The sequence below is a fragment of the Onychostruthus taczanowskii genome, unplaced genomic scaffold (assembly GCF_017590055.1).
Source record: "Onychostruthus taczanowskii isolate IOZ18803 unplaced genomic scaffold, ASM1759005v1 scaffold207, whole genome shotgun sequence".
NCBI classification, from domain to species: Eukaryota; Metazoa; Chordata; class Aves; order Passeriformes; family Passeridae; genus Onychostruthus; species Onychostruthus taczanowskii.
In genome coordinates this window covers 636,952-650,860 of record NW_024499318.1, presented here as the reverse complement: position 1 = coordinate 650,860, position 13,909 = coordinate 636,952, and the positions used below count along the sequence as shown (strand labels likewise).

Below are 13,909 nucleotides of genomic sequence, written 5' to 3'. Positions count from 1 at the left end.
GTCACATCTGGGATCATTCCTGAGTTTTTTTCCCCCCCGGATGAAGGAATTTCCTCTCCCAGCCCATCAGCAGTTCCCCAGGCTGGAGCTTTATTGCTGCAGCTGCTCCATTCCAGGGCATTCCCACTTTTCCCACTTCCAGATGTTCCAGATGTTCCCCCGCTCCATCCTCGGGGTGGGGGGGCTCCTCCTCGTCCCTCCACCCGTCCCAAACGCCGGGATGTGACCCAGGGGGACGTTCCTGGGTGTCCTCCTGCCACCAGCAGAGCTGTCACCTCAGTGCTCTTCGTCCTCATCCTCATCCTCCTCCTCCTCCCGGGGGGGTTTTGGGTGGGAGAAGAATCCCAGCTGGGGGATGGGAAATGGGAAATGGGGGATGGGGGATGGACCCAGCCCTCCCCAGGGTGACAACGTGGCCACCCCAAGGTGACACTGTCACCCTCCCCAAGGTGACATCGTGCCCCACCCCCATAGCTGCCCCAGGTGACCTTGTGACCCTCTCCAAGTGACGCTGTCACCCTCCCAAGGTGACACCGTGCCCCCTCCCCTCATTGTCACCCCAAGGTGCCACTGTGCCCCACCTCAGTGTCACCGTGTCCCCCTGTCCCTCACTGTCACCCCTCAATGCCACCATGCCGCCCCTCGGTGTCACCCCTCATTGTCACCCCCAGGTGCCACTGTGCCCCGCCTCAGTGTCACCGTGTCCCCCTGTCCCTCACTGTCACCCCTCAATGCCACCATGCCGCCCCTCGGTGTCACCCCTCATTGTCACCCCAAGGTGCCACCGTGCCCCCATGCAGTGTCACCCCTCATTGTCACCCCTCATTGTCACCCCAAGGGGCCACTGTGCCCCACCTTGGTGTCACCGTGCCTCCCCGCCCTCAATGCCACCATGGCCCCACTCAGTGTCACCCCTCAGTGTCACCCCAGGGTGTCACTGTGCCCCCCCCCTTGGTGTCACCCCAAGGTGCCAGCATGACCCCCTGGGTGTCACCCCAGGATGCCCCTGTGCCCCCGCTCGGTGTCCCCCCGGTGTCCCCCCGGTGTCCCCTCACCCTCCAGAGGCCGAGGCTGAGCAGGGCCAGCAGCAGGAGCCCCCCCAGGGCGCTGCCCCCCAGGATCCAGAGGGACACGGGCACGCGGCGGCCCCGCAGCACCTCCAGCACCAGCTGGGGCCGGGAAAAATGGGAATTCGGGGGGAAAAACGGGGATTTGGGGGGGGGGAAATGGATATTTGGAAACAGGGAATTTGGGGAGGGAAACAGGGAATTTGGGGAGGGAAACAGGGAATTTGGGGAGGGGGACAGGGAATTTGGGGAGGGGGACCAGGATGAGGGGGAAGTGGGGCACCGGGGGGGTCCTACCTCCCTGCACTGAGCCCCCTCCTCCAGCACCAGCAGCCCCCCCCCGACCCCCAGGCAGACGCTGCCCACGATCCGCAGGCTCCGGAATTTCACCTGGGGGGGAAGAACAAAGCACGGGCGGAATCAGACACGGAATAAATGTTAATGAGGGTAAATTAAATAATGAGTAGGTGAAATGATAATAAAGTTACATGAAATAATGATGAAATGAAATAAAATGTTAATGAGAGTAAATTAAATAATAATAAAGTGAAATAAAATGATAATAAAGTTAAATGAAATAATGATAAAATGAAATGAAATGTTAATGAGAGTAAATTAAATAATAATAAAGTGAAATAAGAAAATAGTAAAGTTAAATAAAAATAATAAAATGAAACATAATAATAGTAAAATTAAATGAAATAATAAAATAAAAATACAATATAATAAATATACTATTTTTATTTTATATATTTATATTTATATTATATTAATATTTATTTTTATTTTATTTTTTAAATTTATTTATTTTTATATTTATTTTATTTACATTTATTTTTATTTTATATATTTATATTTATATTATATTAATATTTATTTTTATTTTATTTTTTAAATTTATTTATTTTTATATTTATTTTATTTACATTTATTTTTATTTTATATATTTATATTTATATTATATTAATATTTATTTTTATTTTATTTATTTATTTATATTTATATTTATATTATATTTTTATTTATTTATTTTATTTATTTTAATTTTATTTCTTTATATTTATATTATATTACATTTCTATTCCTTTAATTCTATTTATTCCCTTTCCATTTACCTTCTCTATTTTAATTTTAGTTTACTTTTCCCCATTTTCCCCTCTCTGGCGTGTCCCGCCCCGGCCCCGCTCACCGCGCTGAAGAACCGCAGGTGGAGGCTGCGCCGGAGCCGCACGGAGAGCGCCGCGCCGCGCTGCAGCGGGCCCAGGCGGCAGCGCAGCTCCTGGCAGCGGCTGCTGGAGCAGTCCTGGGGGGCGAGGGGCGGGGACCCGGACCCCCAAATCCGCTGGAGTGTGGGGACCCCGGACCCCCAAATCCCCGGACCCCCCAAATCCCTGAACCCCCCAAATCCTCTGGAATGTTGGGGACCCCCCTGAACCCCCCCGGAGTTTTGGGGACCCCCCCAAACCCCGGTGGGGGGCACAGCCAGCCCTACCAGCCTCTCGGTGTGCAGCAGATCCTCGGGGGGCACCGCGACCACCGGGGTGCCTCCATCGGGGGGGTGCAGCCTGCAGGTGGCCTGGGGGGGGGCACAGGGGGGGCTCAGAGGGCACGGGGACCCCTCCCCACCCCGAGGACCCCCCAGGTGTCCCCAATTCTCACGTTTCCAGGCAGGAGCTCGGTGACAGACAGCATGGTGGCGCCGTGCTGGCCGAGTGCTGGCAGGGCCATGTGCAGGGTGACGTTCTGGAGGGGGTAGCACCCCAAATTCTGCACCTGGATGTGATTGGGGGGGGGGCGCGGTGAGGCAGGGCCCCCCCATCATCATCATCATCATCATCATCATCATCATCATCATCATCATCTTCCTCATGGCTCACCTTGACCGTGGTGCTGAACTCGGGGCCGGGGCTGGCGGTGAACGTGCCCGGGGGGTGAAGCTCGTAGCGGGGCAGGTTGGTGGTGCTGGGTGGGGGGGACACGGGGGGGGCACGTCCATGGTGGGGGTGTCACCCCCCCCCTCCCCGCCTCATGGCTCACCTTGACCGTGGTGCTGAACTCGGGGCCGGGGCTGGCGGTGAACGTGCCCGGGGGGTGAAGCTCGTAGCGGGGCAGGTTGGTGGTGCTGGGTGGGGGGGACACGGGGGGGTCACGTCCATGGTGGGGGTGTCACCCCCCCACTCCCTGACCCCCCCTCTGTGACCCCCCCACTCTGCAGGTCGGTGGGTTTTTTTGGGGGTGTACACAGGAGGGTCACATCCCCTTTTGTGACATCCTCATTCTGGGGGGGGCACACAGGGGGGGTCACGCCCCTCGTGGTTGTCCCCCTTCCCTGACCCCCCCACTTTGCAGGTCGGTGTTTTTTGGGGGGGGCACACGGGGGGGGTCACGCCCCTCATGGTGTATCCCACCCCTCCCTGACCCCCCACTCTGGGGGGACACACGGGGGGGGGGGCCCCATCCCCTTCCCTGACCCCCCCCCCCCCCCCCGACGCCCCCAGCCCCACCTGGACAGGAACAGGTTGGCCTCGTAGCGGATGGGGACAGACAGCTTGACCACGTTGTCCTGCGGTGTCACCTCGGTGCTGTCACTGGATGGGGAAGGTGGGAGGGGCGGGGGGGACAATCAGGAGGGTCCCCAAATTGCAGCCCCGCCCCCCAGGGCTCAGCCACACCCCCTACCTGGTGGCCCTGAGCGTGACCTCGGCCAGGTCCAGCAGGACGGAGCAGCTGAACTCCAGCTCCAGCGTGAGGGACACCTGGGGGTGGGGGGGGTTTGGGGGGGCCCGAGGGGCTTTGGGGGACGGGGACCCTCCTCAGGGACTGGGTGGGACACTTGGGAGGGGCTCCTCAGGGACTGGGTGGGACAGTAGGGAGGGGTTCCTCATGGGTTTGGTGGGACAGTTTGGAGGAGCTCTTCAGGGATTTGGTGGGATATTTTGGAGGAGTTCCTCATGTGTTTGGTGGAGAGTTTACAGGAGCTTCTCAGGGATTTGGTGGGACAGTTGGGAGGGGTTCCTCATGGATTTGGTGGAGAGTTTCAAGAGGCTGCTCAGGGATTTGGTGGGACACTTTGGAGGATCTCCTCAGGGATTTGGTGGAGAGTTTGGAGGCGCTCCTCAGGGATTTGGGCTCCCCCCAGGCCGTGCCTGGAGCACAAGGCTGGAGAAGTGGAGGTTCCCTGGGGGTCTCTGGGGGGTCCTACCTTGGCCTGCGAGCGGAAGACGGGGTACCCCACACTGCAGCGCCAGCGGTGCCCCCCCAGGGCTGAGCACTCCAACTTCACCGAGCTGGGCTCCTGCCAGGGGACACCACGGGGACATGGAGACGGGGGGCTTGGGACACGGGGAGGTGGCAGCAATGGACCCCGAGGGGGCCACAGGGGACCAAGAGAACATGATCTGCCAGCTGGGAGGAGTTGGGGACACCGTGGAGCCCCAGTTCCCACCTGGGAGGAGTTGGGGACACCGAGAAGCCCCATATCCCACATGAATAGGTTGGGGACACCATGGACCCCCAGCTGCCACCTGGGAGAGGTTGGGGACATTGTGGAACCCCTGTCCCCCCTGAAATGGGTTTGGGGACCCAACAGACTCCAACCCATCCCACCTGCAATGGGCTGGGACAAGAATGACCCAGAGGTTCTCCAAAGACCTGGGTGGAGAGTTTGGAGGGACTCCTCAGGAATTTGATGGGAGAGTTTGGAGGAGCTCCTCATCGATTTGGTGGGACACTTTGGAGGTGATCCTCAGGGATTTGGTGGGACACTTTGGAGGAGCTCCTCATGGATTTGGTGGGACACTTTGGAGGGGCTCCTCAGGGATTTGGTGGGACAGTTTGGAGGGGCTCATCAGGGATTTGGTGGGACATTTTGGAGGGGCTCCTCAGGGATTTGGTGGGACACTTTGGAGGAGCTCCTCAGGGATTCGGGCTCCCCCAGGCTGCACCTGGAGCACGAGGCTGGAGAAGTGGAGGTTCTCAGACAGGTGCAGCCACAGGCTGGCGTTGTAGGCGTTCTCCTGCCGGTTCTCCAGCTCCACCTCCACCAGCATCCTCCTCCGGCCCTTCCGCAGGATGTGGGGGCTCTGCCTGGAGGCCAGGGGGGTCACGGGGGGCTCCTGGGGTCCCAGGAACACCTTGAGGACACGGGGGGGACACCAGGGCTACCTGGAGCCCACGATGTCCGTGGTGGCCTTGAGCACCAGGTCGGTGACGCACTCGTCGTCGTCGCCGCAATCCTTGAAAAACGGGATCTGGAAGGAGCCAGGGGTGATCCAGGGGTGATCCCAATGTCTAGGGGTGATCCTGGGGTGATCCCAGTGCCCGGGGTGATCCCGGGGTGATCCCAGTGCCTAGGGGTGATCCCAGTGTGATCCCAGTGTGATCCCACTGCCCGGGGGTGATCCCAGTGCCCAGGGGCAATCCCAGTGTGATCCCAGTGTGATCCCAGTGCCCGGGGGCGATCCCAGTGTGATCCCAGTGTGATCCCAGTGCCCGGGGGCGATCCCAGTGTGATCCCAGTGTGACCCCAGCGCCCGGGGGCGATCCCAGCGCCCCGGCCCCCCCCCATCCCAGTACGCACCAGTTTGCGGAGCGAGGTGGGAGCCGCCTCATCCAGCACCGCGCCGGCGGCCGCCCCCAGCGCCCAGCTGAGGCTGAGGCTCAGGGGCCGCAGGTAATCCGAGGTGTCCTGCACAGCCGGGGGGTCCCGTCAGCCCCGCGGCGCTGGGACCCCCGCAGGGGGCCGGGGCCGCCCGGGGCTCACCAGGACGTGGAAGGGGACGCGGGCGCAGCTCTGCCCGCCCAGCCGCAGCTCCGCGCGGCGCTGCAGCAGCCGGCGGGCGCCGGGCTCGAAGGCAGCTCGGGATCCCGGGACCCGCTCCTCCAGGGACACGGTGTAGCGCAGATCTGCGGGAGAGCGGGCGGCTCAGCGCCCCGACACCGGCGGGAGGGACCCCAGGGAAGCCCCGGGGACGCTCCGGGAGGCACCGGCGGGATTCCAGAGAACCCTCAGAGGCTCCTGGGAATTCTCAGAGGATGCAGGAAAGTCTCAGAGACCCCGGGATGTTGTGGGAAGCTCCAGGAAAGTCTCAGAGACCCCCAGGAAAGTCTCAGAGGCTCCAGAAAAGTCTCAGAGACCCCAAGAAAGACTCTAGGACCCTTTGGGATGCTCTGGGGTGCTCTGGGATGTTCCAGGACTCTTTGGGATGCTCTGGGATGGCTCTGGGGTGCTCCAGAACCTATTGGAATGCTCCAAGGATGCTCCAGGACCCTTTGGGATGCTCTGGGATGGCTCTGGGGTACTCCCCACCCAGCCAGGGCTGCTCCAAGGACCCTCCCAGGACCCTTTGGGATGGCTCTGGGATGCTCCAGGATGTTCCAGGACCCTTTGGGATGCTCTGGGATGGCTCAGGGATGGCTCTGGGATGCTCCAGGACCCTTTGGGATGCTCTGGGGCGCTCCCCACCCAGCCAGGGCTGCTCGCAGGACCCTCCCAGGACCCCGCAGCCCCCCGGGCCCGCACTCACCGACAGCCAGCCCCGGGGGCGCGCTCGGGGCGCGGCTCCGCCCGCGGAAGCAGAGGCGGGCGCGGAGGCAGACGGCGCCGGAGCCGCCGCGGCGGCAGTTCCGCCGGGTGACGCTGATGGCCGCCGGCTCCACCGACACCGCCGCGGCCACCTGGAGGATCCAGCGGGACCTGAGGGACACGGCCGCAGCGGGCAGCTCAGCGGGACCCCGGCCCGGCTGGCAGCGGAGGCGCGGAGAGCGCTGCGAGGCTGCCGGGAGCGGCCCGGGCTCTCACCGGGGGAAACTGAGGCACGGAGTGGCTCTCCGACTGAATGTCCCCATGGCCCACATGTCACTGTTCCCGGGGTGTCCATGGCCCTGTTTCCAGGGTGTCCCTGTCCCCATTCCCGGGGTGTCCCCATTCCCGGGGTGTCCCCATTCCCAGGGTATCCCCATTCCCAGGGTGTCCCTGTCCCTTCTCCCTGTCCCCATTCCCGGGGTGTCCCTGTCCTTTCTCCCTGTCCCCATTCCTGGAGTGGCCCTGTCCCTTCTCCATGTCCCCATTCCCAGGCTGTCCCTGTCCCCATTCCTGGAGTGTCCCTGTCCCCATCCCCAGGCTGTCCCCATTCCCATTCCCGGGCTGTCCCTGTCCCCATTCCCAAGGTGTCCCCGTCCCCATCCCGGGCTGTCCCCATTCCCATTCCCGGGCTATCCCTGTCCCCTCCCCTGTCCCCATTCCCAGGCTGTCCCTGTCCCCAAGGTGTCCCCGTCCCCTCCCCTGTCCCCATCCCGGGCTGTCCCTGTCCCTTGTCCCCGTCCCCATCCCCGTCCCCATTCCCCTGTCCCCAAGGTGTCCCCGTCCCCATTCCCGGGCTGTCCCTGTCCCCATTCCCAAGGTGTCCCTGTCCCCATTCCTGGAGTGTCCCTGTCCCCATCCCTGTCACCATGGTGTCCCCGTCCCCTCCCCTGTCCCCATTCCCAGGCTGTCCCCGTCCCCATTCCCGGGCTGTCCCCGTCCCCTCCCTGTCCCCCCTCACCGCAGCACCACGGCCGCCCCCCGAGCCCCCACGGCCACGTCCACCAGTCCGTCCCCGTCCATGTCCGCCCGTCCGTCCACGCTGATCCCGAAGTAGCGGAGGCTCCAGCCCAGCGCCGCCGCCCCCACGCGCTGCGAGCGACAATTGTGCGGGGTTAATTAACCCCTCGTGAGCCGGAGGCGGCACAAGGGGAGGCTCAGAGTTAGGAAATAGAATAAATGCTTTAAATATAAATTTGGGAAATAAAATTTTTAAAAATGGGAAATCAAGTAAAAATATGAAATCAAGGAAAAATAAAATCAAGGAAAAATAAAAATAAAATAAAAGTAAAGTAAAATATGAAATCAAGTAAAAATAAAATCAAGCAAAAGTAAAAATAAAATCAAGTAAAATAAATATAAGCTTTTAAAATAAAGTTAAATAAAATATGAAATCAAGTAAAAATAAAATCAAGTAAAACAAACATAAACTTTTAAAAATAAAAGTCAATAAAATATGAAATCAAATAAAAATAAAATCAAGTAAAAACAAAACCGAGTAAAACAAACATAAACTTATAAAAATAAAATTCAATAAAATATGAAATCAAGTAAATATAAACTTTTAAAATAAAGTTAAAATATGAAATCAAGTAAAAATAAAATAAATATAAACTTTTAAAATAAACTTAAATAAAACATGCAATCACGTAAAAATAAAAGAAAATAAAGTCAAACAACTAGAACTTTTAAACTGCAGTTAAATGAACTCCACAGCCAAGCCCAGCAGCGCAGCCCCCACCTGCGCGCGGCGGGGCAGCAGCGAGCGGGGGCCGATGTGGAACACGTAGAGCGCCCCTCGGTGCCCGTCCTCCAGCGGCGCGCCCACCACGGCCCCCGCCAGCCCGTCCTGGCTCAGGTTGGGCACCGCGCCCAGCGCCGAGCCGAACCCGCAATCCTGCGGCCGCGGCTCCGGGAGCAGCGAGCCCGCGGGGCTCAGCCGGGCCTGGGAGGGGAGGGAGGGAGGGAGGGGGTGTCCTCGGGACCCCCAAGGGACAGGGAGCCCCGCGGTGCCGCTGGGTTCACCCCCGAGGCACCTGGAATTCCTTCAGTGACTGTGTGGTGTGCTGATCCGCACAGTGCCGCGCCCCAGTGCGCCCCAAATCTACCTGCCCCAAGCCCCCAGACCCAACCCCNACACCCCCAGAACCCCCTGCCCCTCACCTGCCCCACACGGTACACGTAGACCCTCCCGGTCTCCCAGCTCTGCCCCCCCAGGTAGGAGGGCGCTGCCACCAGCAGCAGCTCACTGTCCCCATCTCCCTCCAGGTCCAGGGCCAGCACCTCGCTGCCGAAGTAGGAGCCGATCTGGGGGTGCAGGGGGCTGTGAGGCTGAGGGGGGCCCAAACTCCCCTCCCCCAAGCCCTCGAGGCCCCCCAGCACCCCTCACCTGGTCCCCCACGAGCGCCTGGGCCACCGTCACGGTCCCCCGGGGGTCCAGCTGGAAGAGGACGACCTTGCCCTTGTGCTGGAATCGGGGGGCACCGGCCACCAAGAGGCGCTGCCCCCCCGGGAGCTGCAGCGAGGACACCGAGTAGCCTGGGGGGAGAGCGGGGTCAGAGCCCCGCGGAGACGGGGGGTCCCGGGGCACCCCAAATATCCGGGCTTGGAGTGAACCTGGGGCACCCCAAATATCCGGGTTTGGAGTGAACCTGGGGCACCCCAAATTCCCAGGACATTCCTGTATCACCAAGCCCCCGCAAATACCCATTGCAGGGAGCATCTCCAGGGCACCCCAAATATCCGGGTTTGGAGCATCCCTGGAGTATGGAGTGTCCCCAGGGCACCCCAAATTCCCAGGACATTCCTGTATCACCAAAACCCCCCCCAAATATCCATCGCAGGGAGCATCCCCAGGGCACCCCAAATTCCCAGGACACTCCTGTATCACCAAATCCCCCCCAAATACCCACTCCACGGCACACCCCCGTTGACCCCCGATCTCCCGGCCGGGGGACACCCCTGGTTCACCCCAAACCCGGGGGCCCACCCCCCGGCCCCAGGGATGCCCGGGTACCCAGGTAGGCCGCGTGGTTCCGCAGCTGCGGCGGGAATTCCTCCTGGAAGGCGTCGCGGGCCGGGACCACGCGGCCGCGCTGCCGCTCCTGCAGCACTCCGCCCTCCCAGCCGTGGGCTCCGACCATGCCGAAGAGGATCCCGTCCTGCCGGGGTGGGTGGGACGCGTCACCGCAGGGGCTCGGCGTCCCCCAGCCCCGCCGATGTCACCCCGCCACGCCACGGGTGAGATGGGCTGAGGGTTGTTTTCCACCTTTCCCGGCGTGCTCACGCGTCGCCTTGATTTTGTAAGACTTTGTTAAGCCTTCTGATGTTTGCATTCTTTCAACAAACTTTCTCACGCACAGTTCTGTAAATAACCTATGTTTTGCATTCTTTCATGGAGGTGGAGAGAATTGATGGACCCTTGGTCTGTCCAGTGGCATTGGAGAGGTGGCACTGTCACCCTCCAACCCGCTGTCACCTTTGGAAAACTATAAATGTTGGAGTCAGAAAATAAAAGTTTTTCTTTTTTGTTCCCCTCGAGAGCAGCAGTGTCTGTGTCATCATTTCGTGCCTTATCACAACACTCACAGAGGGAAACAAAGAACTTTCCCGAGGCTGTGAGAAGCTCAGAGGGAAGAATTATGAGCAATTCTTATCTTGCTGCACACGGTGTTTGTGATCACCTTAATGCGCGTTGATTACCAAAGGTGGCTTCTTAATTAGCCAATTAAAGGACCAATCAGGTCCTCCAGCAGCGAGCCAGGACACAGAAAGAAACGGGCGTCCTAACAAAGTGGATTTAGCCTTCTGTGGCATTTCTGACTCGACAGGGACAGGGTCACCTCGAGGTGGTGGACGGAAAAGCCGATCTGGGACATCTCCAGCTCGAAGGCGCTCTCGTTGTCGCCGTGGGTGCCTGAGCGGGCGAGGAATCCTCAGCTGGAATCCCCAGCCCTTCCCACCACCCCAGCCTCAAACCAGCACCTTCCAGGCTGAAGATCCGATCTCCCAGAGCATCCACGATGTCATTGAGGGCAGCCTCGTCCGTGACGTTGAAGAAATACTTCTCGTCGGGGTCGCTGGCGATGGTCTTGATCTCCCGGATGAAATCCTCGGGATCCTGCTGCCGCCGCAGGTAATGCCCCAGCACCTGAGGGAGGGACAGGGCTCAGCAGGAGCCCCCCCGGGGGTCCGGGGGAAGGCAGGGCTGGGTGGCAGGGGTCTCACGGCGACGGCGTAGCGGGTGACGTTGCGCCGGTCGCACTCGGCCAGCGCCGCGGGCAGCTCGTCGCCGTCGTGGGACTCGCCGTCCGTCACCACCAGCAGCAGCCGCGCCGCCCCCGGGCGCCCGCCCCGCGCCTCGCTGAAGGACTCGGTGCTGGGGGAGAGCCCCTGCTCAGCCCCATCCTAAACTCTGCCCCGGTCCCGACCCCGCTCCCAACCCTGATCCTGGTCCCAGTCCCAACCCTGGCTCCAATCCCAGGCCAGCCCTGACTTGATCCCAAGCCTGATACCAACTGCAATCCCGATTCCAACCTAGACACTAATCCCAATTCTGACCCCAACCCCAGCCCCAATCCAAATCCTGATACCAATTCCAATCCCGATCTTTATTCAAATCCCAATCCCAACCAAGACCTCAATCCCAATTCTGACCCCAATCCCAGCCCCACTCCCTCTCCCAACCCCAATCCAAGTCCTGACTTGATCCCAAACCTGACACCAGTTCCAATCCCGATCTTTATTCAAATCCCAATCCCAATCAAGACCTTAAACCCAACTCTTACCCCAATCCCAGCCCCACTCCCTCTCCCAATCCCATCCCAATCCCTCTCCCAATCCCATTCCAATCCCGCTCCCAATCCCATCTCACTCCCTCTCCCAATCCCACCCCCATCCCGACCCCGACCCCGAGCCCACCATGCCTCCCGGATGGCCATGGCCGTCCTGGTCTCCCTCCCCTCCTGCCGCGTCAGGTTCCGCGCGGCCTCCAGCAGGCTCTGGGCCGTGGGGTGCTCCCCCAGCGCCCACTCCTGCACCAGGCGCTCCCCGTACTGCAGCACCCCGACCTGCAGCGGGGAGGGTCAGAGCCAGGGGGAGGCCCCAGATCCACAGGGAACCCCCAAACCCACAGGGACACCCCTCAATTCCCCAGGGAACCCCCAAATCCACAGGGACACCCCTCAATTCCCGAGGAGGTCCCCAAACCCACAGGGAACCCCCAAACCCACAGGGACACCCCTCAATTCCCCAGGGAACCCCCAAATCCACAGGGACACCCCTCAATTCCCGAGGAGGTCCCCAAACCCACAGGGAACCCCCAAACCCACAGGGACACCCCTCAAATCCCCAGGGAATCCCCCAACTCTATGGAGACCCCTCAAATCCCCAAAGCATGGGGCAATGACATCATCCCGGGGACAATGCCATCACCCCAAGGGACAATGACATCACTCCAGGGACAATGACATCATCCCAGGGACAATGCCATCACCCCGAGGGACAATGACATCACCCCAAGGGACGATGACATCATCCCAAGGGACAATGACATCACCCCCAGGCTGGCACCACCCCAGGGGCCAACAGCACTGCCCTGGGGACAGTCCCTTTGCCCTGGGGACACCCTCCCAGCCCTGGGGACAGTCCCCTTGCCCTGGGGACACCCCCGCAGCCCTGGGGACACCGCGGTGCCACCAAGGCGCCCCACCCTGACCTGTGTCTGCCCAGGCCCGATGAAGAAGCGCCCCAGGATGTTCCCCAGGAAGGCCTGCACCTCCTCCCAGGGGTAGATGCTGTTGGAGCCGTCCAGCACCAGGACGATGTCCATGAAGGTAGGACAACCTGGCGGGGGACACGGTGACACCGGGGGTGGCACAGGCCGGCGGCTCCCAGGACGTGCCACCCCACTCACGCTGGGCTGTGGGCGCCACGGTGCCCAGCGGCCGGAGCTCCTCGTCGAGCCGGACGCAGCGGCCGGTGCTGAACACGGAGGTGCCGCATTCCTGGGACCAAAGCGGGGCGCACGCCTTTTTTGGGGTGACGTCACCGCCCTGGCCCCACCGCCCTGCCTCAGTTTCCCTCCGCTCACCACAGAGCCGCCGTCCTCGGAGTGCGACAGAGTCATGCCGAGGTGGCCGGCGCTGCTGCTGAGCCACGGGATTGCGGCGCCTCGGGGGCAACGGGGACAAAAACGGGGTCAGCACCTCGGGGGGACCCCAAAAGCTCAGCAGGCTCTGGGCCATGGGGGGCTCCATGTGCCGCGGCACCCCCACCCGGAACGGGGACGTTCAGAGGCAGAGGGAGCCCCAAAACATCCCCCAAACCCCCGGGGAACCCCAAACCCACAGGGACCCCAAATCCACAGGGACACCTCAAATCCACAGGGGACCCCCAAATCACGGGGAACTCCCAAACCCACAGGGACCCCCAAACCCACAGGGACCCCCAAATCCACAGGGACACCTCAAATCCACAGGGGACCCTCAAATCACGGGAAACCCCCAAAACCACAGGGACCCCCAAACCCACAGGGACATCACCCAAATCTACAGTGAACCCCAAACCCACGGGGAACCCACAAAACCACAGGGTCCCCCAAACCCACAGGAACCTCTCAAACCCACAGGGAACCCCCAAACCCACAGGGACACCCCTCAAACCCCCTCTCCCCACCTTTCCCGCCCCAGTCCACCCACCCTAGGTTTCTCTCTTCTCCTCCTCGTTTACCCCTTTCCCACCTCACTGCCCTCCTTTCCTGCCTCAGTTTCCCCTTTCCAACCTCACTGCCCTCCTTCCTGCCTCAGTTTCCCCATTCCTGCCTCAGTTTCCCTTTACCAACCTGATTTTTCCCCTTCCCTGCTTCATTTTCCTCCTCCCACCCCCTCCCCACCTTTCCTGCCTCAGTTTCCCCTTCCCTGCTCCATTTTCCTTTTCCCCACCCCCCTTCCCCCTCTGCCCACCCTTCCTGCCTCAACCACTCCTGCCTCAGTTTCCCCTTTCCTGCCTCAGTTTCCCCGCTCGTGCCTCAGTTTCCCCCCCTCCTGCCTGAGTTTCCCCACTCCTGCCCCAGTTTCCCCTTTCCTGCCTCAGTTTCCCCACTCCTACCTCATTTTTTCCACTCGTGCCTCAGTTTCCCCACTCGTGCCTCAGTTTCCCCTTTCCTGCCTCAGTTTCCCCGCTCGTGCCTCAGTTTCCCCCCTTGTTCCTCAGTTTCCCCGCTCGTGCCTCAGTTTCCCCGCTCGTGCCTCAGTTTCCCCTT

General features: G+C 60.4%; 1 protein-coding gene across 1 annotated transcript; it reads right to left on the bottom strand.

The window, feature by feature from the left end:
• Positions 1-12,814, bottom strand: ITGA10 (integrin subunit alpha 10). Its single transcript, XM_041404032.1, has 26 exons — positions 12,740-12,814; positions 12,563-12,653; positions 12,365-12,492; positions 11,569-11,717; positions 10,876-11,026; positions 10,633-10,798; positions 10,491-10,564; positions 9,665-9,809; positions 9,038-9,186; positions 8,812-8,955; positions 8,390-8,593; positions 7,610-7,740; positions 6,593-6,762; positions 5,830-5,972; positions 5,647-5,754; positions 5,232-5,317; positions 5,012-5,153; positions 4,270-4,362; positions 3,747-3,823; positions 3,572-3,655; positions 3,105-3,189; positions 2,727-2,840; positions 2,257-2,643; positions 1,365-1,457; positions 1,056-1,169; positions 1-348 (listed from the first exon to the last, which is right to left on the bottom strand). The coding sequence occupies exons 1-26, from the start codon at positions 12,773-12,775 to the stop codon at positions 277-279; spliced, it is 3,336 nt and encodes a 1,111-aa protein (XP_041259966.1). The 5' UTR covers positions 12,776-12,814; the 3' UTR covers positions 1-276.
• Positions 12,815-13,909: the final 1,095 nt, after the last annotated feature.

What these genes read in the sequence shown, in the direction of transcription:
- ITGA10 (XM_041404032.1), bottom strand. Translation starts at nt 12,775, where the DNA reads ATGACTCTGTCGCACTCCGAGGACGGCGGCTCTGTG. An exon ending in GCGTCCCCTTCCACGTCCTG is followed by an intron (nt 5,755 to 5,829) that starts GTGAGCCCCGGG and finishes CCGGCTGTGCAG; the next exon opens with GACACCTCGGATTACCTGCG. An exon ending in AGGGGGCTCAGTGCAGGGAG is followed by an intron (nt 1,170 to 1,364) that starts GTAGGACCCCCC and finishes TCCCGGCCCCAG; the next exon opens with CTGGTGCTGGAGGTGCTGCG.